General features: G+C 41.7%; 1 protein-coding gene across 2 annotated transcripts; it reads right to left on the bottom strand.

The window, feature by feature from the left end:
* Nucleotides 1–530: 530 nt before the first annotated feature.
* DLGAP5 (DLG associated protein 5) lies at nt 531–20,794 on the bottom strand. 2 transcript variants are annotated; one of them, XM_027704072.1, is made up of 20 exons: nt 20,701–20,794; nt 20,033–20,080; nt 17,853–18,102; nt 16,597–16,805; nt 16,034–16,138; nt 15,120–15,204; nt 13,140–13,244; nt 12,309–12,379; nt 10,390–10,682; nt 9,872–9,993; nt 9,669–9,786; nt 9,192–9,277; nt 8,455–8,615; nt 7,256–7,348; nt 5,639–5,834; nt 4,366–4,594; nt 3,943–4,003; nt 2,703–2,868; nt 2,405–2,454; nt 531–1,740 (listed from the first exon to the last, which is right to left on the bottom strand). In XM_027704072.1, exons 3-20 carry the CDS (start codon nt 18,091–18,093, stop codon nt 1,618–1,620), a joined length of 2,514 nt encoding a protein of 837 aa, XP_027559873.1. In that variant the 5' UTR covers nt 18,094–18,102; nt 20,033–20,080; nt 20,701–20,794; the 3' UTR covers nt 531–1,617. The 2 variants fall into 2 exon arrangements, with proteins under 2 accessions (XP_027559873.1, XP_027559872.1); XM_027704071.1 differs by having other exon boundaries at nt 9,669–9,789; nt 20,701–20,793.
* Between the last annotated feature and the right edge of the window lie 2,808 nt (nt 20,795–23,602).

Raw genomic sequence — 23,602 nt, 5'->3', positions numbered from 1 at the left:
TCCCGGGAGAGTCCAGACCGGTTTCAAGGGTGGGGAGGTTTATTGGCAAAGTTCACCTCGTGAGTCAGGCTGGCAAAAAAAGAAAACAGAAGTATGTTCCCTCTGCTGTGAGTCATTCCAGCCTTGTCTGGAAAACAAGAACAGCACAACGGCCACTACTGAAGTTTCCAAAGATCTCTTTGACGTGTCTCATAGTGTTTTATCACAGTTGCTTCTTTAATCCTTGGGGATGCCAAGTTACAAGGAGAGTCCTTAAAATTTCCAGCAGATCCTGCAGCCTAGAGCAGCAGTCTGCTACCATCAGCACAGAGAAGCTGTGGCTGCCCCCTCCCTGGAAGTGTTCAAAGCAAGGGGTTGGAATGAGATGATCTTTAAGGTCCCTTCCAACTCAAACCATTCTATGATTCCACATGCCAAGAATCCCTCTCACTGTGCTGATGAATGACCAGAGCAGGCAAGTCATTAAGAGCTACCTGAAACTATCTGTATAACTGCAGTTTAGTACTCAAAAAAGTGGATTCCAGCACATATCAGCTTCCTCTCTTTATTTCAGTGTAATCAGTACACAGCTTCCAGGTTAAAACTTTGACCAGACTAAACCCTTTCTGGTGAGGGGTTGAATTATTTCTGCTTGGTTTGGAATCAAGGCTGGGTGGAAGAATGTGTGTGTTACACTAAGGTCACCTGTACAAGAAGAAGCCCAGTGAGGTATTTGTTAAAAATACAACAACTGGTGGTATTTTAATACTACCCCCCCAAATGCAAAGTCTCTATAACTGACATGCTCCTTATGCACAAATATGTTACAGTCTGGGTAGGGAATGCACAAGGAACAAGATGAGAGAAGAGGTTGAGTTTAAACATGTCAAAAACAAGGAGAAAATACAGTTTGGCTTGAAGGTAGTTAAGATGCTCAATAGAAAACTGTGTCCTTTAAGGAAATAATAAACAATGTCCACTTTAATACATTGCCAAGAAAAGGTATTATCTGACTATGAAATCCTTGTTCTGAGACAGTTTCCAATATTACAAAGCCAGTAGGAAAATTTCCCCCAGGAAAGAATTACATGCGTCCAACACCACCACAGCTGGTGCTGAGGCAGCTGTTCACACACCAAACTCTGGAGCCTGAGGGTGCAAGGGAACCCTCAGAGCATGGACAGAGCATGGAGCAGTGCTCTGGGGAGGGAACAGGCTGGGTCTTACCCCAGAAGGTGCCCTCCCATCAGGAACAGGGCACAGGCACAGCCAGTCTGGTAGGCACCTTGTAATAACAACAAATCATGAGGTAAAGCCAGGACATAAAAGTTTAGAGGGGAGGAGTTTTACAGCCTGAAGGACAGAGGAAATACATGAAATGTTACCAACATAAAGGTATTTCAGGTTGCAGTCAGAATTTAAAGCAGGTATTACCAGAACACAGCCCACTACCAACATACAGCAGTGCTTGGTGCACAACAACTGCACCACGAAACCTTGCAAAACCCATTATCAGATCCATGACTACAGGTACCCCTTCACTCCCAACACAGTTCCTGGGTAGCAGTGTGTGTTCCAGACACCCCCTGTGGGTTTCTCGCTCATAAAATGTATGTATTTTGCATTTTAAGTCACTCTTCATTTACCCCCAGAGGGGACAGCAGGAGAAAATACAATGAGGTCACTGAACACTTCAGCTGCTGCAAACTTCTGGGCTTTGGTCTTGACTGGAGTGAAGGGAAGCTCAGCACCCAGCATTGGCTGTGGGAGGAATCAGAGTGTGGAGTCAGTGCTTGAGGAACAGTTAGTCAGAATCCTGGACCACTGGAAGTACCATGACTTTGCTATGAGGAATTTTACAAGCTTATTTCAAGCCATAAGAAGTGAGTACACGCGGTCTGTGTTGAAGGCACTCCTTACTTAAATCACTAAGGAGTATTTTAAAGAGGATTTTTCACAAGAAATTCTACACCCAAATTCTATTTTGAAAGTCTTTGCACACTTCTCCCTGTTGAATCTCATTTCCAGCCCTAAATGTTAAAGTGATTAAAAAAAAACCTGTTGGGACAGACTTGAAAAATTCCAGGAAGAAAGTGGAGAAAAACCAGTCTGTTCATTATGTTAATGAATATCTACAAGGAAATTTGCAAGAAACATAATTTAAAGGATCAATCTGATAAGAATCGGAAGTTATTCTGTTATAAATGTCTTGATTCATCCTACACTCATCATGTGCAATAAGGAATATATCACTGTGAGCAGGGAGACAGCTGGGTTGTGGTTTGTGTTCCCAGTTATATGAATTGCCTTGATAATATCTTTAGGAGTTTAATTTTCTTTGTGCAGTAACCGACTCTGTAGCAAAGGTTAACAGCACTGGAACATGCAGCTTGTCTTAGTCAAATAAACCTGAAGGTCAACTTACCATATCTAAAGGATTCCTGTCATTGGATGTCACATCACTACACGAAACATCTGAAAAATAAGAATATTTCATTTTTTAAAAGAAGATAGTCTGATGCTGCCAGAGCTGAAAAAAACCCCAGTATTATTTTCTGCATCTTAAAAGAAACCACAGGAGGTTTTGCTAACAGCACACATAAAACAAGCTGACACTGACAGTGATTTCAAAGATAATATTTAGATTATCATAAAACCTTGGAATAACCATAAGGCCCCAGCAATCCCACCCAAACCACGCTCTGCAGCTCTAAGAAATGCACCTGTTTGATGGATTTTTGGTTCTTCAGACTGAGCAAAGTTTGTCTCTGTGCTGGAATCTTTCTCTGGGCTGCACATGGCAACGTCTTGTTCTTGCTCTGCAGTAGAGAGTTCCATCTCTTCCATGCCATCCATTGCTTTGGATTCACTGCTAGAATTTTCCAGCACCTGAAAAACAGGGATTTTCACTGTCCCCAGCCACGTCATTGTTATGTCAGAACAAATCCACCCATCTAATCTACAGGTTTTATGGACAATTCAGAATAAATAGTTTTAACTCCAGGGACTGTACGAAGCACAGGCAGTGATCCATTTCACATGAAATGTTTCCCCAAGCCTGAAAATCCCTTCAAAAGTATAAGGAAGCTCTTCCACAGGAAAGGAAGATTCTGAACTTCAAGTGCCAAAAACATTGTGAGGATGTTCTCTGCTGAGACTTTTCCTCAAGGAAAACCTATCAGCAATGCTGATTCCCCAGGGAGTGACAACACCAACAACAGTTTCTCATTTGATAGAGAAAAGATGAAGTAAAAGGCATAAGAAAAAAATCAGTGACCAAGATTTTTATATAAATAGATAGATATTATATATATGGGGATGGGAGGGGCAATGACTGCTGCAGTCATGCACAGATCCAAGCAGGAACAAATAAAAATAAGATACTCCATTTCCAATGAAAGGTACTAAAGGATGATTAACTCCAAAGCACTGGCTTTCACTGAGTAGCACAGTATCACATAAACTATGGAGGTTGCATTCCTGTTTTTTAAATTTTTTTAAGGCTATTAAAGCACAGGTGATGTCACCAAGTCCTCGAGACATTTCAGGACACGGATTTCTGATCCTTGGATCAGTAACACAGTTCTTACTATAATTTAAAGAGAATAACAGCCCAGTGCTGTGCTGGGGCAGCATGAGGACCAAGAGTGCTGCTGTGTTTAGCCATGGTCCCCAAATGCAAAAGCATTTACAAAATTCACACCAGAACACAGGCAGTGGACTTCACGTTGCTTGCCCAGTGCCAAGTGTCCTCATGCAGCAGCCAGGACCTCCCAAAATACAGCTCCAAACTGCAGCAGTCCCTACCTGTGTCCATACTGAGAGGGACAAAGCAATACAGAAGATATCTAAGTGAGGATTTGATCAGAAATCCAAGTGTCTGGGGGATAATCAACAGAACTTTTCTCTTTGCTGATAATAATAGAGTATTTAAAGCATGTACATGAGCTATGCATGACTTACCTCATTTCCCTCTGCTCTGCTGGCAACAGGACAGATTTCTTCTTCTGCAACCATGGAAATGCTGGAAGAGAAACCAAAATATTTTCATTCTTCTCAATCATCTTCATCAATCACCTTCAATCATCTTTTGATTCGCCCACCTGATATTACAATTTGTTCTGCAAATTGTGCTGGCATGGCTGGCACTGGTGAGTTATATCAAACTTTCTGGGCAAACAATTAACTTCTACCCCAGCAGCAAAATTACATTTGGGCAAAGCTCTTTGTATTTACTTAAGGGAAAGAAAAGTCACAAGGACTTTGCAACCTTCATCGCTGCCAAATTGGAAGGTAACATTTAAAGGGTATTAATATTGTGTCTTTCAGACAAAACTACACAGTTACTTGTACAAGGTTAATTAAAAGCTGCCTTAACATGCCTACCTTTGTTCAAGAACACCATCGGGGAGTTCATCCAGTGGGGGAGTTTTTGCAGTGGGAAATTGGTCCATTTTCAGATTTTGTGCAAATGGTGTTTGCTTTGCAGTTGCATCCTCGGGGTCAGGGAGAGCAGAAGGAGTGTTTGGAAGCAAAGTTCTACGGGATGATCTTGGAGTTGTTTGTTTTCCAGGAGTCCTCTGGGAAGATCTGTGAGGGGTCTTTGAAAGCAAGCCTGAAAAATGTGTTTAATTTTTCATTACTACAGCAGTTTCCAGAAGCTGAAATGAACTGATCATTATGATTCTAGACAGAAACATGATTGTTTTCTGCTTGCTGAATTGTCTTATGCAAATATTATATTGAAATCTTCTATACCCTGCAAGGAGAAATGGAAATTATTAACTTCCACCTTTCAAATTTGGTAATTTTAATAGAATTAGAAAGGCAAAGAATCAGAACTGATGTTTATAACAGATTCTCTGCCGGAGTTTGCTTAAACCCAGTGTTGCTCAGAGCTTTTCAGGAGTTCTCTACTGACAAGAGGTACACAAGAAAAAATTGCTAGTTGTCTGATGAGAAGAGAGATCTGCACAAAATAAAAAAAGGAGGAATTTAAAGTCAAATTGTGAACTAGAAATGGGAGAGAAGCAGAATGGCTCCCAAGGAGTCCAGAATTACTGCAAATACTGGCTGCACATAGATGTCAATAAGATACTTAAAATGAAGTTTTATTTTGAGCACCTGTTAAAACCTCCAATATATTAAACAGCTTTTATAGCAAACTGGATTATGTTACAATCTTGTTAACCATGAACAAAGATTACGGGTAGACTTTATTTGCAGCTGTGAAGACAGCACTGCAAGAGGTTTAGTTAAACATAAAAGATCCCAATTCCTGTCTTACAATTAGAGGACATCAGCTGGCACTGACTTTGATGGGGAGGTTTGTCAGCTGAACCTGGGAACACTGAGATTAGAATTTCATTATTAAACTTATGCTGGAAAAAAAATGAACCAGCTATTTCACCCCTCTGTCTAAGCAGGGATTTCATGCTGCCATAACCACTCAAATCACCACATTCATGTACAACAATTTACTTTGGAGCCCTGATGTAAAATCAGGCACTGGTTGAAATACTGTGTCCAGCACTGAAAATCCTGTGCCCACCCCGGACTTGTATCCAGCATAAACAGCCCAATTCCTCTCCCCAGTGAAATGCATTAAACCTTCTTCAGTACTTTCAGGTCACAGAAATCATGATTAAGTTTCACCCACCTGAAAAGTTTTTCACAGGGCTTTCAACTCTGAAAAATCCCGCTTCAAAAACCACTTTTTCTGCTTGTGGCAGCGCTCCCTCACACTTCATTTTCTCCCTCATGGCTGCCTTTACAGAAGCCAGGCGGCTCCGGGCAGCAGCTCTTGCAGCTGCTTCCAGCTTTGCTTTAGGCACTCCAACTGGAACAGCCTTTTTCTGGAATGGTAAGAAAGGCCAGGTCACACCTGGAAGCTTTGGATAGAAGCAATTACATGTGAACACCTACAGAGCTGCTGGTCCCACAGAGAGCACCAGGAAAAAGGAGGCTCAGGGGGGGCCTTTCGCTCTCCACAAATCCCTGACAGGAGGGTGGAGCCGGGCAGGGGGTTGGTTTCTTCACCCAGGTAACAAGTGACAGGATGAGAGGAACTGGGCTTAATCTGCACCAGGGGATGTTTAGATTGGATATTGGGAAAAATTTCTTCACTGAGAGGGTTGTCCAGCCCTGGCACAGCTGCCCAGGCAGGGGTGGAGTCCCCATCCCTGCAGGGATTTAAAAGCCGTGTGGATGTGGCGCTTGGGGTCAGCGGTGGCCTTGGCCCCACTTGTGCTGGGGGAACAGTTGGACTTGATGGTCTTAGAGGGCTTTTCCAACCTCAACAATTCTATGCATCAAGGTCTCTGCTCATCTCCAGATTCTCTTGGACTGCCCACCAGCTGTTAAGGTTAGTCTGTGATGACAATATTGAGAATTTTTTTCAAACTGAGTCTGCAGTTCAGAAACACCCAATACAACTTTTGTTCCCAACAAATCCAGTAAGATATTGGAAACACTGGGATGCAGGGACTCCTAGTGGCAGGGACATAATGCAGCCACAGGACAGACTCCAGGCAGGCAGTGAAGTCTTTCCTGGCATTCAGTTTTTCAAGGGAATTTTTCAAGGGAATTTTTGTTTTCTACCACCTGTAGGGTTCTGGCATTTATGGGCAGCTCCCACAGACCACAATCCCTCCAGTTTCCCGTGCCTGGAGTTTCTTATCAGCCTTTGTATCACTTTTATGATCAATTAAGCAATCTCCAGGAACTGGACAGAGTTTAGGCAATGCAACTACAACTTGCTTCAGTCAGAAGCAATTAAATATTGCAAACCAAAGAGCAGATAAAACAACTCATTTTGCAATAAGCAATAACTTATTTTGGATTGTGTCAGATCCATTTGTGCTTAGAGAAGTAGCAGTTTAAAGCTACTTATGGTGTTGGTTTGCTGGGACACCATGATAATTTAGCATTCCCTGCTCAAAACTTGCAGTCACTCCCAAATTTCCATGTGGTTTCCTTTTCAGTTAAGTCAGTGTCAATGCCAGTGGCCCAGATAAAGTGTAAGGGTAGCTTTATATCCTAAATTTAAGATTTATCTTAGTAGCACAGAATCTAATGACTCAAAAAAAGTCATTGTTAATTCTTAGTTTCAATCTTCCCAGCCAAAAGAGGAAACTAGCCCTACAAACACCAACTGACACAAGTGCACATGGGAGATGCAAGGGAGAAAGGTGCATCCTGGGAGGAATTTCACTGAATATTTGAAATTTATCATCTAAAGAAGCCCTACAAGACGTGCTTTAGGGGCTATTCATACCTTGACAACTGCTTGGCTTGGGACATCAAGTGGCTGCCATTCATTGTCTTGAAGCTTCTTCAGATTATCAAATTTCTTATTCACGTCTTCGATCTATTGGAAAGCCCAGAAAAAGTCCAGGTTTCATTTTCAAGCCTTACCAGGCTTGCAGCAGAACAGTGTTTCATAAAATCAGATCAGAGTTTCCAGCATAGTTAATGCATTCAAGTACTTTTGATTGAAATACAGAAGCCAATTCAGCCACCAACTGATAGGAAGCATTAACTGTTCTCCTACAGTTGACATGAAGGTCACACCACCTACACAACCTTCAGTTTGGATGGCAAGCCTGGTCTCACTTCTGTAGCTTGAAGGTTTGTAGGGGAAGTCTAGAATTGCTTGGTTTAAGATCTAAAATGAAGGAGCTGATTCTGGTTTACACCCTGTTTTCACCCTGAATCCAAGCCCTTTGACAATGGTCCCATTTAAAGAAAGCAAAAGAACACATTGCACAATAGTCTTTATCCCAACAAGAACAGTTTCCATTCTGCAGGAAACAATATCTCACATATCTCTGAAGAAGAAGATCAAATATTTCTGCAGGGAATTCAAAAGCTATGACCAGGACCATAACAAATCCATCTTTGCATTTAATTTAACAAGTTACAAATTCCTTTGCTGAACCTTTGTTGAATGTTGATTTACAAATACTGTTGAGAGCCCTTTTGATAATTTAGAATATTATGTTTCATTATGAAATCAATGAAAGCATCAACAGAGGAAAAGAGATGAGGGTTTTCTACCACCTAAGCTCATCCCTAAATAGGGTTCTTGTAGTTTCTGCATTATTCTCATACTGAAACATGGAACTCCTACTTTTCAGGTGAGCTCCAGGAATTTTCCAAAGTCTCCCAGCTTTTGATCCAGATAGACAATGACTGTAGCCTCACTCCAAACCAGAATAAAATTTGGCTACAAACCCTCATTCCAGAGACAGACAAAATACACAGGCCACAAGAAGACACAACAAAAAACTGGTCCATGAATTATAAATCAGAGTAGACCAACTGCTATTATTCATTGTCAGAAAGTGTTAAACAAGGATCTGCATTTTTTACATTAAAAATAAAAACCAATCTGAATATTAAAACAGTTTCAATCTATGGTTTGTAAATAACTCCATCAGTTTTATTCTAGTGGGTCAACATGCAAGTACATACCTGAAAATTAATCATATCCCAAAATCCATCCAGGTCTGTACACCTTGTTTCTTTTTCACCTTGTTTAAATTCACAATTGTCAACCAACCCTTCAAACTGTTTGAACCTTTCTTCTATGAGCAGTCTTGTCTGACCAATTGTGGTGTGAATCAGGTCTTTAGCTTTAGCAACAGGAAAAAAAAAGAGCATCTTGGAATAATCCCTCATTTCACAATTGATTTAAATCGAGTATTTGAAGAGTCTGGAATTTGTTTGTTGTTTGAACTATGTTCCTCTCTTGCAAACCTGCAATATAATTCAGATGGAGCATCCCTACCCACTGATCTGCTCTAAACTTGCTTCTTTCAAAAAAATCTCTAAGCATTAATGAGTCACCTTCATTTTCCCAGACAAGGGCACTCATTCTACATTAAAAACTAATCTTATTTTTAAAAAAATCAGCTTGGTTAGAGTTCATGCATTTAAATACACTTCAAACTGACAACAGAACAACTATTTTGATATGCACTTTGTTCACTTCATCAATCAACATCCCATCAAGTGCTACACAAACTTTAGCAGTAGTAGACCATGACTTTTTGTCTCGAGGCAGATACAGCTCTAAACTTTATCCAATACAGCTTTTATTAAGTGCTGCAGACAGTGCTACTTTATCAAGCAGCAGACACATGTACTTCCCTCTGTCCCCTTCAGTTCCCATAACACCCCTTTTAAGGCCTATTGCAGCCCACTCTTACCATCCTCTGGAATGTCCAGCTCAAGGTTTCCATCCCACTGGAGGCACTGAGACAGCAGCCTCTCAGTCTGAGTCTGAAGAATGTTTCTGAAAATAAAGGGATACAGAAAAAACAACGTTTTGGAGAATTTCCTGACTTGTGGCTGTTAATGGTGACTGTCCTTTTGCTTTCAGAGAAGCCACAGTCTTTGAGTAGAAGCCATTAGATTGTTTTATTTTGCTGACTGGCTCAGAGGTAATTTCTTTTTTACTGCTTTCAAGCTCGTGTTCCTTTGGACAAGGTGTTAAGTCTCCAGAATTTTCTATTCTTTCCTTGCACTAAGAGTACAAAAGGGAAGACAGGAATATGTGCCTGCTCAGGTCACTGCTGACAGACACCCATCACCACTAAATTAAGCTGATCTTTACAAGCTGTCTCGTTACTCATGTTAAGGACCTTCAAATGGACATCAGAGAAGTGAAACAAGTGAACCCAAACCTGAAGTAGGGCACATCGTGTTCTTGCTCTCCTGTATCATCTGACTTCCCTTCAAGTGCTGTTGAGACAGGAGTTGTTTCATTTGATCTCCGAGTGGAAGTTTTCTCATCTGATTCACCTGCTGAAAAATAAGGAAGGAATTTCTTCAGAATCCAGTGATAATTAAAAACATTGGAACAACAAACTAAACATGAACTTCCTACCTTCTTCTCCTTCTGAACTTGTGGTCATTTGCTGTTCTTGAATGCCTTTAACAGAAGGTAGAATTCGACTTCTTAAATTAGGCTTTTGTGCTTTAGTTTCACTGGATTTTTCATTTCTTTTGCTGCAAAGAAACAAAAGTACATTTAGAGTTAAGACACATTGAGAAGCTTGTATCAAATATGGCCAAATACACAGAAATGCAGTTTAGAAGGCAACCCTCCACACAGCACTAGAGAACTCAAGCAAATCTTATTAAAATTAATAAATCTGTGCAGAGGGATATAAGGCAGAGTCCCTGAGAGCTGCTTCTACAGCATGGACAGAATTAAGGATTATATCCACATTTGCTGCTGTATTAAGTCCACATTGAATCAGTGAGACCAACCATGATGATCAGGTGCTACAACCCCACAACAGTTTGTTCCACAGTGGATCTCACACGAATCTTTTCTTGTGTCAACACACAGAAAGGTTGACTTGCATTTTAGGCCCCTTTAGAAGAAAAAAAAAACCTTACACTGGAGATTTTGAGAAATTCCAGAAAGCAGTGGGTGTCAAAAAAGCTTTTGCACTTGAAGGAGTCATGGGTTTAACTTTGTAGTTCGCTAATTCGCTCGGTGGCTGAAACACGAAGTTCCCAGGTGCAAAAGAGCACGTTTTGGGTCTCTCTGGAGCAGAATTGTTGTTTTCCACTGAGGTTTGTTCTTGCTCCAATTCTACTGGTGTTGAATGTTTGGAATCAGCTGCAGGACCTTTCACCCCTGGATCCACTTGAGCATTTTTCTCCACTTCACGTTTAGAAGGAATTACCTGTAACAGCATAAATAGGCAAATCCAATTATCACATCAATCGTTTGCTATAGGAAATTATAACATGAATTATAACATGACTGTCTGAAAGCCACCAGGAAGGGAACAGTTTCAGGTAGGTCACCTTCTACAACAGCACACCTCTACAGAAGTGAAGATTTACCAACATTTTTGACACCTGCAAATCATTCTAGAGACAGGAGTAGCACTTCCCTACAAGGAATGCAACAATCCACTCAAGGGGCTAAAGCAGAACAACCTCACCTACCAAAACAATAATTACAATTAGAAAATGCTTGCTCCCACTGCTAGAAAAAATGCTGTAAGGTGATAAACTCCTCAAGAGGAGAATTATTGGCTCCAAATCCAACTGGCCTGTTGAATAATCACAGTTTACCCACATACTGCAATCCAGAGGCTGAAAAACAAGCTGAAATAGGCTGATAGCTGAGGAATGTAGCCCAAGACAAGTGCAGTTGGTTCCACAGAATGTCATTAGAGGAGAAAAAAATTAAACAGTAAGTTGAATCCACATTCTTATGAGATGTGTGGACAGATGGTCACACAGAACACACTTCTGAGATACCCAATTGAGAGATTGGTAGCTCAAATCAGCCAAAAGAACTTTGACTGTTTTTGAAGAAAATAGGCATCTTCAATCCATTGAAAGTCTTGTTTTACTTCAGTGACCCCTGGTAGGAATTTAAACCTTGAATTCTGCTTTTAACACACTTTTTCAAAGGAGATGACTTTGTGGTTACAGCACCAGTTTACCAACTGGCAGGGACTCCTGCCTGGGAAGAGGCACTTGCCTAAGGAAGATATAAGTGCTCTTACCTCCTGTTCATGTGTGATTGCACAATTTCAAGAGAACACTAGAGCACACACAGGTGCAGTTATGGAAACAGGAACAGAGATGGGATGTGTGAGAGGGAACAGTGGAGTGCAAAGGAGAAAAATCATTGATAGAGGCAGAAACATTGTCATAGTGATGACACCAGGAACCACAATGACTGCCTTGAGTTATAAATCTTGTCTGCCTTGCAGAGAATAGCATTTTCAGCTTTATTTTTTGATGGCTCAAAACCTAAAAATGTGTTTATTTCTTAGCTTCTAGAGTCTCAGATTGTTACCCAAGATGGAAGGGATTCAAGGCATGCTTCAAAAAGGAATCAACTGCACAAAATTCACAACTGCTTGATTAAATCAGCAAAAGAGTCTTTTTCTTTTTTTTTACTAGTTAAAACATCGAATGTGAGATATGCCATGTAAGAACTTCTTGTCTCTTTTAAATCATTGTCCAGATCTTGATTAGTAGTCAAGTCATTCATCAATCACACCCATGTACATGGTGGGATTCTTAGCACTGTGCTGTGCAGGGCCAGGAGATGGACTCTGATGATCCCTGTGGGTCTCTCCCCACTCATGGTATTCTATAATTCTATATAAGCACTAAATTTGAGCTTAATTTTCAATAAACACATACAGCTTCTTCCCAAAATCTAGCTTATTAGTGAACTTATTACATCTATGCTTGAACATTTATTTCAGCTACAATGACACTGACTGTTATTGGCTCTTAAATCAGTTTTACTGCTTTTCCATTTCAGATATTAAACAACCTACCTTCGTGGTATTGGGTCTGACAGCTTGCTTCTGCTTCCCTACATTTGTTGTCTTTCTCTGTGACTGGTTACCTAGAACAAGAGAAAGTCCCAGAGGTCAAAAAGGCACCTGATTAAGGTAAATCTTTCACCAAAAGACTGCTATAAAAATCCAATTGCTAAAGACAGGGAGAGATTGCTTTTCTTCTTAAGTGGGAGGTGGCTGGAGGGAAGAAAGAACATTGGGAAAGTTCATTCAAAAGAAAATCTGGCCTAGGATTTAATAGTCTAGTAAGAGATGCATTATCAAGAAAGACAAACAGATTTATTAAGTCATTAGTCTTTAGATGTTGTCATATACTAAATATAAAAGTCACTTTATTGCCTTAAAGGTTGAAGAGAGAATGTCAGGCCAATTCAAGTTCAGATTTTTCATTTCTATATGGATTTCTGTTGGTGAATTAAATTCTAGCAAACAGGCAAACATGGACAAAGAGCAATTCCTGACCTGAGGAACAAAGGCTCTCATCTCACCCAGAGGTATCTGTTCCTGATCCCACATTTAATAATCATATGTCCATAAACAGCAATGCACCAAAGTGGCAAATCTTGACCAGCTCTGGCTTTGTTCTGTGAGTCTGTAATTACCACATGGACACTGATGCTCCACAGTGATGGATTTTATGGGAAACTGTCCAACGCTGGTTTCAACATCTTGGTTTAAATATTGGAACAGAGTTCCAGATGAGAGTCTAAGTGATAGACTGTTCAGTCCTTTTCTTACTTGACAATTTGGCAGGATTTAGGCACGGTCTAAGTACAGTTGAGCCACACAACTCACTGCCTCACTTACCTGCAGGAGCAGCAGTAGCTGTTGGTTTCAGCACCTGCCTGGCTGCAGAGGCAGCTGCTCTGGTGATCCTCACATTTGAGGCTGGCTGGGCTGCAGCCTGCAACACTGTAAGAGACAATAATTCCAGAGCTTTCAGGAAGCTGCACTCAAGTAATAACTGAAAGTTCAAATTTTGAAGACATCAGAAAAGCACACAAGCAATTATCAGTTGCATTGGTTTGCCAGAATGAAAAGGGCTGGGTTTGTTTGTCCTTCTCCATGTTCCCTGCAATCAGAGTCAATGCCATCCCTGTTGTACAGATGAAGCTTTCTAGAATAATAACTTTGCCATGGTTATTTGCACAGCTGGAAGCTTAAGCAAACCATCAGTGTAACAAAGTGATGCCCTGGCTATTATATGACAGATTTCCAAAGTCAGAATTTAATGTAAGCTAACAAAGTATTCTTAAGACTAATTGCCTCTGAAATACTTTGTAAAATATGAGAAGTTCATGCACCATATTGCCCATCTTAATCATTTTCATCTTTGTGTTTTAGTACTGTTTCTAGTAGCCTTTAAAAATGACAGCATTTTCCTGCACAGAAAAATTTCATGGGGGCTCTTTATTCCACACTCTGCCTGAAATCCAGTAGCCCCACTTGGTTCCTGCTATTCATGTCTTTAATGTCCAGCTGCCATTCTGCAGAAGCTAAAATGACAAGTTGGGGAAAAAAATTACTAGATAAATAATTATAATATTTGATTTATCAAACATTCACTTCACGAACGTTTTTATACTGGTGTTTCATAGAATCACAGAATGGTTTGAGTTAGAAGGGACATTAAAGATCATCTTTTTCCAACCCCCCTGTCATGGGCAGAGGAGTTTAAATACATATATTGAATATCCTTGATTCAGCACAAAAGGAATAATCAATTCTAGTGGATGACAATTTTTCCAAATTTAAACATTTTAATTGTTAGAACAAACAGTGATAATAGATCTTTTCAGTGTTCACTGAAGGCACTACTGAAATTTATTTAAATAAAGGTCTGCTGCTTGCTGATTTAATTAGATTAATGATGTGAAAGTCATTTCACTCTGAATTAGTGAATATCTTGCATTAACATCAATATTCCACATGACTTGGCTGTGTCTACTTAAGGCACAGATATCACTGGGCTGTGAGGCAGAATTTCTAATCAAAGCTATTCTACTCCCCTAAAGGTGGCATGGATTTTTTTAGCTGTTCTTTCCTTAAGAAATATATTTAATTGTCACACAGAAAGTGACAGATACAGAAAGGACTGTTTCAAAATACGAAAATGTAAGATTGTACTTGTTGTTTTTTGAAGAAGACAATCACACATTCACTCAGTTGCCCTGGTGTGCACCAGCAGTTTGGGTTCCTGGCTCCAACATCTTATGCTGATGTGCTTTACCAGCAGGCTGCCCTTTTCCAAACCTTTTCCAATGCTGAATTACACCAGTATTTGCACTGAGAGATCTGACATCACTGTACAGACAGAAGACAGATCCCAGTGAAAATATTCACAGCTCATACAAACAGCTATTTTTCAGGCTATCCACAGTACCAAGGAAAAATAGTATTTTCCTTATGTCAGCTACTTTCCATCTTTCCAGATGAAGTCTCCTGCTCTTCTGTGACAGCAGCAGTTGCTACCTGTGATATTCCTCTCAGAGGCAAACAGAAAGCTCTGCACAGCTCCAGGAGCTAAGGCAGCTGGCAGTCATGCAATCCTGCCCACTGAGCTGTTTCTTTTCCCTCTCCTGGGGTGAATAATCAGTAACCAGGAATGTCAGTACCCTGCATTCCATTTCCTCCAGCCTATGGAGGCAACAAGCACATGAGATCCCTGGATGATCTGCCAGCTGGTAGGAATGGCCATCCTTGAAAACTCCTCATTTCCTACACCCAAAACCAAACCAGCAGCATCCTTTCACAGGCTCAGATGTAGGGATCATGCTACTTCCATACCTTTCTCCTTCTCAGCCCCTTTGGTTGTACCCATCTGTTTACGTCCTGCTTGTGTGGGGCGCGCGCTCTGCCCGTGGGCACTGACCTACAAGGAAAAAAAACCACAACATTCCTTCATGAAATATCAGATTTCCAGAAATTCAGCAGCCCAATTTCCTTCCTCATCTCTCTATTCTAGCTCACAGTAAAACAGAAAGTCAAATAATTTGGCATAGAGGGCTTTAAAAGGTAAAGAGACACTACTGATAACTAAACCAGATTGGTTTAGACATGTGTTAACATCCGTTATCCAACTAGTTAAGAAATTGTCAGAAAAAGAATGAAGAAAAATATTTAAAATATTTATTATGAGATGAGGTGCCAATTACTGCCACATCTTAATACACATTGTGTTTCAAAAATCAGTTTTAAAAAAAAAAATCAATATTAACTCAGTTGTCCCTTTGTAAAGTTACAACTGGAATTCCTTCAAATACACTGAAGTTTTGTAAGGCAAGATTCAAAATGCAGCTTCTTTTACAGATTCCTGCTGGTGAAATTCCTCGACAGAACCTACTTTTTTTATAAAATTAATAGCACAAGGGACTGCCATGCTCCACAGTAAAAATAAAAATTACTTTAGTGCTGGCATGTGTGAAGAATTAACTGATTGTTATCATCTGCATTCGTGACAGTTTGTGCATTCAAGGAGATTGCACTGGGTTCCCCAAGCCAAAACCAAAGTCTGTAACTTCAGTCTCACCACCACCTCTACACATTTGCAGTCCTGGCTGGCTACAGTATCTTGAAAAATTTGATTGGAAAACTGATCCAGAACTTGTAAAGATACAACCCTGAGTTATGGTCTGAAATGGCATCCTTCTCTCTAAATTTATTCACTGAGGTTTATATATACATATATAAAAAAATCAAACCGTAGAAGACTTTGGTGCTGTTGGTATCAGAGTTGGTATCAGAGATTTCCCTTCTTGCATCTTGGCCTTTGATCGAGTCAACCTTCCAGAGAAAGCAGGAGCTGCCTGGAAACATCCCCAAGGAAACAAGGGTTAATATACTCATTTTCCCTCTCATCACTGTGAGAGTGAGCAAGAGGCATAAATGTGGAAAAACAACATGTCCATGCAAAATGGGTCAAGTGTGTAACCTGAAAAACTTGCAAAGTCAAGTGGATGAGAGAGGAGCAAGTTATTAGTTCTAAAATAGTTTTTAGCTGTTTCATTTGAATCATTCCAGTTTTTGAACTGAACAGAGTCATAAATACAAAAATCCGCATATCACTAGTAGTACTTCTAGTTTTGTTTTAAAAAAATGAGCCAAATTACTCCTTCATTGTTCCTTCCCATAACAGAAACATCAGTGAAGCATTTTCAAAATAAACTGTTTATTTGGAACAGCACACAGATTTTGTACACAAGCAGAAATTCTAGTAGAGTTTACTGATGTAATTAACTTAGATATTAAATATTACTCTTCTTACCTTTTCTTTTGGCTTTGCTACCGCTGGATCCTCAGGTGCAAGTGCAAGAAATCCAGGTGCAGCTGGTTTGTACAACCCAACTTTGAACACTCCCTTCTTGGCTTTCTCTCTCTGCTCCACCAGCTTCCGAAGCTCCTTCTGTTCTTTGTAGCGCTGGAGCATCTCCCTGCGCTCGTTCATCCTCTTGGTGGCTGCACTTACAGGTTGTTCTGGAGCAAAGAGGGAAGACAGACGTGTTTTAAAACCACAAAGGTATTTTTGAGCCAACAACAAGCAAGTCAGGAACTTGCAATAAATTTTTCCAAGCTGGAAGAGGAACATCTTAAGTCAAAGAGCAGAAAACTGTCTGGAATCTCTGAATTTTTTTGAACTTTAGGTCAGCTTTAGATACTGAAGTCTGCCTCTGGCTGAGAATAAATGAGGTAGAAATTATATGAAATATTAAAACCTTAAAATGATGCCAAACTTGAATTTTATGCTTACCTGAAAAATTGATATCCACTTAAAGTTGAAATTTATTAAAGATAATAAAGATAAATTTATTAAATTTCATACTTGATATTATTAAATACAAATTGCACTTATCTTCCAATAAGTGTCTATCCTCCAACAATCTTCTGCTATCAAAATATTGAAGGTAAAAATATTTCTGAAGAAATCTGTTAACTTTTTAAAAGGATAACTTAATTTCTTAAAACACAAGCATTCAGGAGAGCCAGGGAGGTAAAATTCAGTATATATGCAGGCCTAATTTTCTGAGGGGAAAGATGAGTTGTCAAAAGCTAGCAATTCTTAAAATAAAAAAATTATGCTACACATTTACCCATTAGTAATTGTATATATAATTATAATATACAATTGCCCATTTCTAAGCACACTTCAAGGACATGACAGACACCAGTTGTATGTTAGATGAGATTTTAGGTCAGAGTTTTTCACATCTTGAAGAACAAAGCAATCATTAAGAGACTTCCCACTGAGTCTTAATAGCAAAATGCATTTTTCCTTTAGCTGCTCCATCCAAATCAGAGCAAAACCTCACTTGCACCACCAGAGCAGGGAAGAGGATACACCTGTATTAAGATTTTATTTTCTTGATTTTAACAGTTAGAAGGACTGGTAATTATGGGGTTTTAAATCTTAAACCTTTTCTTCAAATTAAAACATTGACTGCAATTAGGTCCATTTGATAATGTTATTAAATTGACTTAAAGACATTTTTAACATTTAAAAAAAGGTCTATAACGAGTCTTTACTTTGTTTTATGCTGCTGCTCTCTTGAGAGCATGTTTCCTTTGTTTCCTTGAGTTGAGAAACTCCCTTCTCTTTGGAGAGCTGAACATTGAGATCTGCCAGCCCGAGCTGCCGGCCCTTCTCAAACTGCTTGTGCCTGTTCTCCTTCTGAAGGGTCGATCTCCTGCGGGCAACTTTGGCCCTCAGGGCTTCCGTGCTCAAATCCTTCTTGTATCGACTGGCAAACTGGGAGGTAGCAGCCATCCTGAGGACCTGAGAGAAAGATCACAATGATTAGGGGATTAGGGGGAAACTGTCATGTTTTCTTTCCTTTTTCATAAAAGTTTTAACGTTACGAGCAAAGCCCCAAGTTCTTTGTTTCTGTACACGTACCAGAAAAACACTCAAATTATAATTTCAGCAATGACCCTTTCAGTAATTTCTCATTATTTTATTAATTCCAGGGGCTACTTCGGTTGTTGAGTGGTCAACAAGTCTGACACAGAACTAGGAGGGGACACTGCAGCCCCACCTGAGATTGGCCAGCAGGTCCATTCCCACCACAGCTGTTTTCCACGTTAAGGAGATGAGGGAGAAGATGACCATGACAAGGCTGTAGGACAATACTTGGAAGCAACTTGGAAGTTGCCACCGAGCATTTGGATTACACCCTATCTGATGGCAAGGAATTTTTGTCCTGCATCAGAGTACTTGGCACCATTCCCCAACCGAGTTTCCAGGATGCAACTGCAATACAATAGTGGTTATTTCAAGCAGGATTTCTCCCTGCTTTTTAAACCTGAGGGAGACTTAAGGCAAATGTCAGTTGGTTTGTACGTGTTGTGCTAATAGTAACTAAAGGGGCTGCAGGAGAGGTGGGGAGGGGCTTTGGATAAGGGAGAAGGCAGGATTATATGGGATAATAGGAAAAAAGTGTTTGCTGTGAGGGTGGTGAGGCCCTGACACGGGTTTCCCAGAGAATCTGTGGCTGCCCAGTCCCTGGAAGTGTTCAAGGCGAGGCAGGACAGGGCTTGGAGCAACCTGGGATAGTGGAAGGTGTCCCTGCCCATGGCAGGGGGTTGGAACTGGATCATCTTTAAGGTCCCTTCCAACCCAAACCGTTCTGGGATTCTATTATCCCCTGCATCCCACTGAAGCCTGTCTCGTTGAGGGTTTTCCACCTCAAGCAGGGTCTTTCAGACACCTCATCTTCCACCACTTCCAGGAAACAGCTCTACAGTAAGCAGGGTGATAGAGCTAAACTAAACACCCAACAGTTACTAATTTATTGATAAATTGGTCATTTAGTGAGGTTCTTCATTTCAAGACAGCAAGCTCTGATTAAACTAAAGGAATGATCAGTGAACTGGACTGAAAAGATCAGCCTTGACAACAGGTATAGGGGATTTCTTGAAGTCCATCCCCTCCCCATCCATTTGTTACCAGAACCCAAAAACACAACCAGCAGCCTAACTGGAAACCCCAAATGTCAGAAGAAAAATGCACCAAAATAGAAGGAGTACAGAAATAAACTGTATATTCTCATGGAAAAAGCAGGCATGGAGAGAACCTGAGTTGCTGGAAGAAGGAATACAGACCAAGCCTGTTCAGACACCACCAGTGCTGGCAGTGGCACCTCCTTATTCCTAATTCCATGGCAGTGTTCTTTTAGGGAGTACCTTGCACAGCATCTGCACAACCACTTGAAAGCTCTTAGAATAGATACTGGAGATAATGCAGGAGTCAGAAACCTAAATGGTTACCCTGCTTTACATTTAATTGATTGAGGTTAACTCATGAGAATCTCCAACTATCATATTTTAACTGATCTTATTAGTAACTACAGAATCAGTAATTACAGAATTGTTACTAATTACAGATCTTGTTTGTAATTACAGAAAGCCATAAAGAAGACACTGGGAATACATTCCTTCTGTCTACCTCCTAGAACTTAGGACCTTCTCCCACGAAAAAGACTCATGAACAACTGATCAACACCTCAGTAAGAAATCCTGCATAAAAATTAAACTGAAACTTGAAGAAGGCAAATATAATATAAGCAGAGACACGCAGAGAGCTTCTCACAAAGGTATTCCCAACTCACTTCTCAGGTCAGTAAAAGCAGTGCAGGAAGTTACCAATGATCTCTCATTAAAAATGTACGACATGCTCAATATCTTAGTTATATTTAGAACAAACATACCTGTCTCTTCTCTCCAGGTTACTGTTCCTGTGTGGTACCTCGCCCAAACTGGAGCCTAAAAGATTAGTTGGGATTTAAATTGGCATAAATTCAAATAAAGACCGTTATCAGGAAAGGGACAGAAGGCTTATACAAAAGATTTGTGAGTGACTAACATATAACTACCGAAAACTAAAGCTGAAAATTTATTTTTAAAAATAAAAGTGAGGGAAAAGAGCCACTTTTGACCAGGAACACCACAAGAACCAAAGGGCAATAATAACTGGATAATAATAAAAAGATATAAAAACATTTAGGTGCTCAGTCGGCACTTTTAGCCCGAACAGCGAGAAATCAGAGCAGGCAGAGCAAACACCGCTATGTTTAATCGCAGCAAGTCTAACGCTGAATAAGGCCTGGACTCAACGGTTTCGGGACGGACCCCGGGGGTCGGGACGAGCTGCCGGGCACCCCCAGACCCCGCTGTGAGGGGTCGCCAACAGGGCTGTCCCCTCAGCGCCTCAGGGCGTTCCCAGCCCAGCTCAGCGGGGAGGCACCGCTACCACAGCCCCCTCCTCAGGCACGACCCCCCCCCCGTCACGAAGCCCATTCCCGGCGCCTTAAAGTCCTTTTAGGGCCCACAAATCCCCCCGAGACTCCCCGGATTCCGCCCCCGTCCCCTCCATTACCTGCGCAGCCCTCAGCCCCCTGCGCGCGCCGCCCCGCCTCGCTTTCAAATCTCACCCGCCAACGCTCATTGGCCACTCCCGGCCCGCCCGCCCGCCCGCGACCTCCAATCGGCCGTTGATGGGCAGGGCCCATATCCCGGAGCGGGCCGCTTATTGGCCGCCCGATGGCTGCCGTTTAATTTTCATTGGCTGTTCCCAGCGTTTCCCCGCCCTCGCTTGCCGCTCATTGGCTGGCGGGGTGAGGGGGGTGAACTCGCCGAGCGCGCGGGGGCGAGGCCTGGCCCTGAGGCCCCGCCCGGCTGTAGGGAGGGGGGGGCACACCAAGATGGCGGCTGGGGGAGGTGTGCCCGCGATTTTTCTGTACCCGGGGGTTCCCTGGGCTTGGGGGTTCCTTGGGCCTGGCGGTTACCTGGGTACAGGGATTACCTGGCCCCAGGGGTCACCTGGCGGTGGTCCGGGTCACGGAGCCCTCACTCCCCACCGCGACCCAGGGACAGTGTGATGAGCCCTCAGACCTCGCGCTGCCTTCCCGTCACCCACAGAATCACAGACCGGGTGAGGCTGGAAGGGACCACAGTGGGTCGTCTGGTGCCCCCCTCCCTGCTCAAGCAGGGTCATGCCAGAGCACATGGCACGGGGTTGTATCCAAACGGTTCTGGAATATCTCCAGTGGGGGAGACTCCACAGCCTCTCTGGGCAGCGTGTTCAGTGCTTGGTCACCCACACGATAAAGTTCTTCCTCATATTCAGGTATAACTTCCAGTGCATCAGTTTCTGCCCATTGCCTCTTGTGTTGCTTGGCACCACAGAGCGGAGTCTGGTCCATCTTCTGGCACCCCTTCTTTAGATATTTATACTTAATGATGAGGTCCCCTCTCAGTCATCTCAAGGCTGAACAGGCCCAGCTCCCTCAGCCTTTCCTCCTAAGAGAGGCTCCAGTCCTTTAATCATCCTCATTGCCCTCCCCTGGTCCCACTCCAGGAGTTCCATGTCTTTCTTGCACTGAGGAGCCCAGAAGGTGCATGTCCACACCTCAGTGACTGTGCTGTGCTGCCTCCTGAGGAGCCAGAGACACGTTTCTACAGGCCTCAAAGCATCACAAACACATTATTAAAGGGTTTTCATTAAAGACCCTGTATTTCCTCCCATACCACATCGTACTGACCCTGCAGCTTTGCTGGGGTGGGTTGTGCTCATCACCACTCTCAGCTACTGGACAGTTCTGCGTTTGTTTATAAATGATAACGTGTGAAACTAAAACGGTAACGGAGGAACCATCCGCTTGGTGGCACTGCAAAAATGTGGACGGCGTGGGGATAAAAGAAGTGCTGGCAAACGGGAAACTGCTGAGCAGCAGGAGCGATGGTCAGCGGCAGAGGACAGCCATGCCCTTCCAACAGCCTGAAAATGCGGGACCTCCGCCTGGAGTTACAGAAATATATCAATAATTCTGCCTATAAACACGATTTTAGTGCAGCAATAAATGGATTAAAGGCCATTCTGTCAGAGCACAGAGCTGTTTCCCCACGGCAGTGATTACTGGAAAGTCAGTGCCTGCACATCCCAGGATGCAGCAGTTGGAGAAATGTCACTCCCTGTTTCTGTACAGACTGACAAAGGTTACAGCACAGCCACAGACATTGACCAATGCTCATCCTACAATCATTTATTTGCTATGGATAATAAAAAAATCAGCATGGAGTTTACTGAGTGCTGCCAGGTTTCCCAGTGGCTTGCAAAAGATCCAATTAAACAACAGAACTACAGGAGCTCAGATTTAGAGACTGTCCAGACTTCAATCCAATGCAGTTCTCAGTGTTTGTTGATTTTTGTTACTCCACTTTTCCCTCCATGGCAGTGAAATCTGAGGTCATTCAGAAGTTCTACCTTATATCATGATATAGTCCAATGATGAGAGCCGTGCTGATACACAAGTTCTAAAGAAAAAGCAAGTTTAGGAGTGTCCTTCCAACCCCAAATCATTTTTTTTCTTACTGCATACCTCCATCTTCACGCTGAAACAATACTTATTTGCTCCTCTGAGCATCCAAACTGGCACATTTGCTACTTTCCACTCACGTGGATGTCGATGCTGAATTTAGGAAGCTGTGGTACAGCCTGGGCTTAATCTCATGACCTCAAATAACAACATCAGCGATAACACATCTGTGTGCCCTTTGAGGCAACCTGACTATCTACTTCGGTCCTTGGCAGGCTCAGGGTTTGCTGTGCAGCTTTGCAGGTGTTACCTGAGCCAGGTAAGTTACAGCCAGAATGGGTTTCCTTAACATGCTGCAGTGACACCTTCCACTGACAATATTTAGGTCACCGCACGGGTCTCGGTGTGTTTGGGTAATGCCAAGATTTTAAAGTATCGCAATGTCACTTTAAGATATAACACGTTAATCAGGTGTTTTTCACCCAAATTCCTGACTGCAACTGATTTTATTGTGTTAAGAGAAATATTGTGCTAAGAGGAATAAACATAATAGCATTAAATAGAGGTAAACAAGTGATATAAATTTCTGAACTCATTATCCTGTGCAGATATTAGACATGCCTGGAAGGTTAAACTCCTCATTCTCATACAGACCTGATGATTTTATGATAATATCCCCACATTTTAGCCATTGAAGCTTTGAGAACCAATTTGAATTTCTCTGTTCCTTGGCAATATAACTGTCATTACCAGATACATTTTGTACTGAGGAGATCATTATGTGGCAATCTGCTAACTTGTTCTTTCTGCTCTTCATTCCTTCACATGGGATATTGTTCTTTGTGAGGGTGATTCTTCCCACTCTTGCACAAATGAAAATCAATATGGAAGGTGTAGGGAAACCTATCCCTAAATTTAACCCTGAAATAATTACATTTTCTGAATGTATTTTTGGTGAAAGTT

This window comes from Neopelma chrysocephalum, unplaced genomic scaffold, assembly GCF_003984885.1.
Source record: "Neopelma chrysocephalum unplaced genomic scaffold, ASM398488v2 Primary Assembly neopelma1_253, whole genome shotgun sequence".
In the NCBI taxonomy this organism is placed as follows: Eukaryota; Metazoa; Chordata; class Aves; order Passeriformes; family Pipridae; genus Neopelma; species Neopelma chrysocephalum.
Note: the sequence above shows the minus strand (reverse complement) of the source record. Positions and strands in the feature narration are given on the sequence as shown.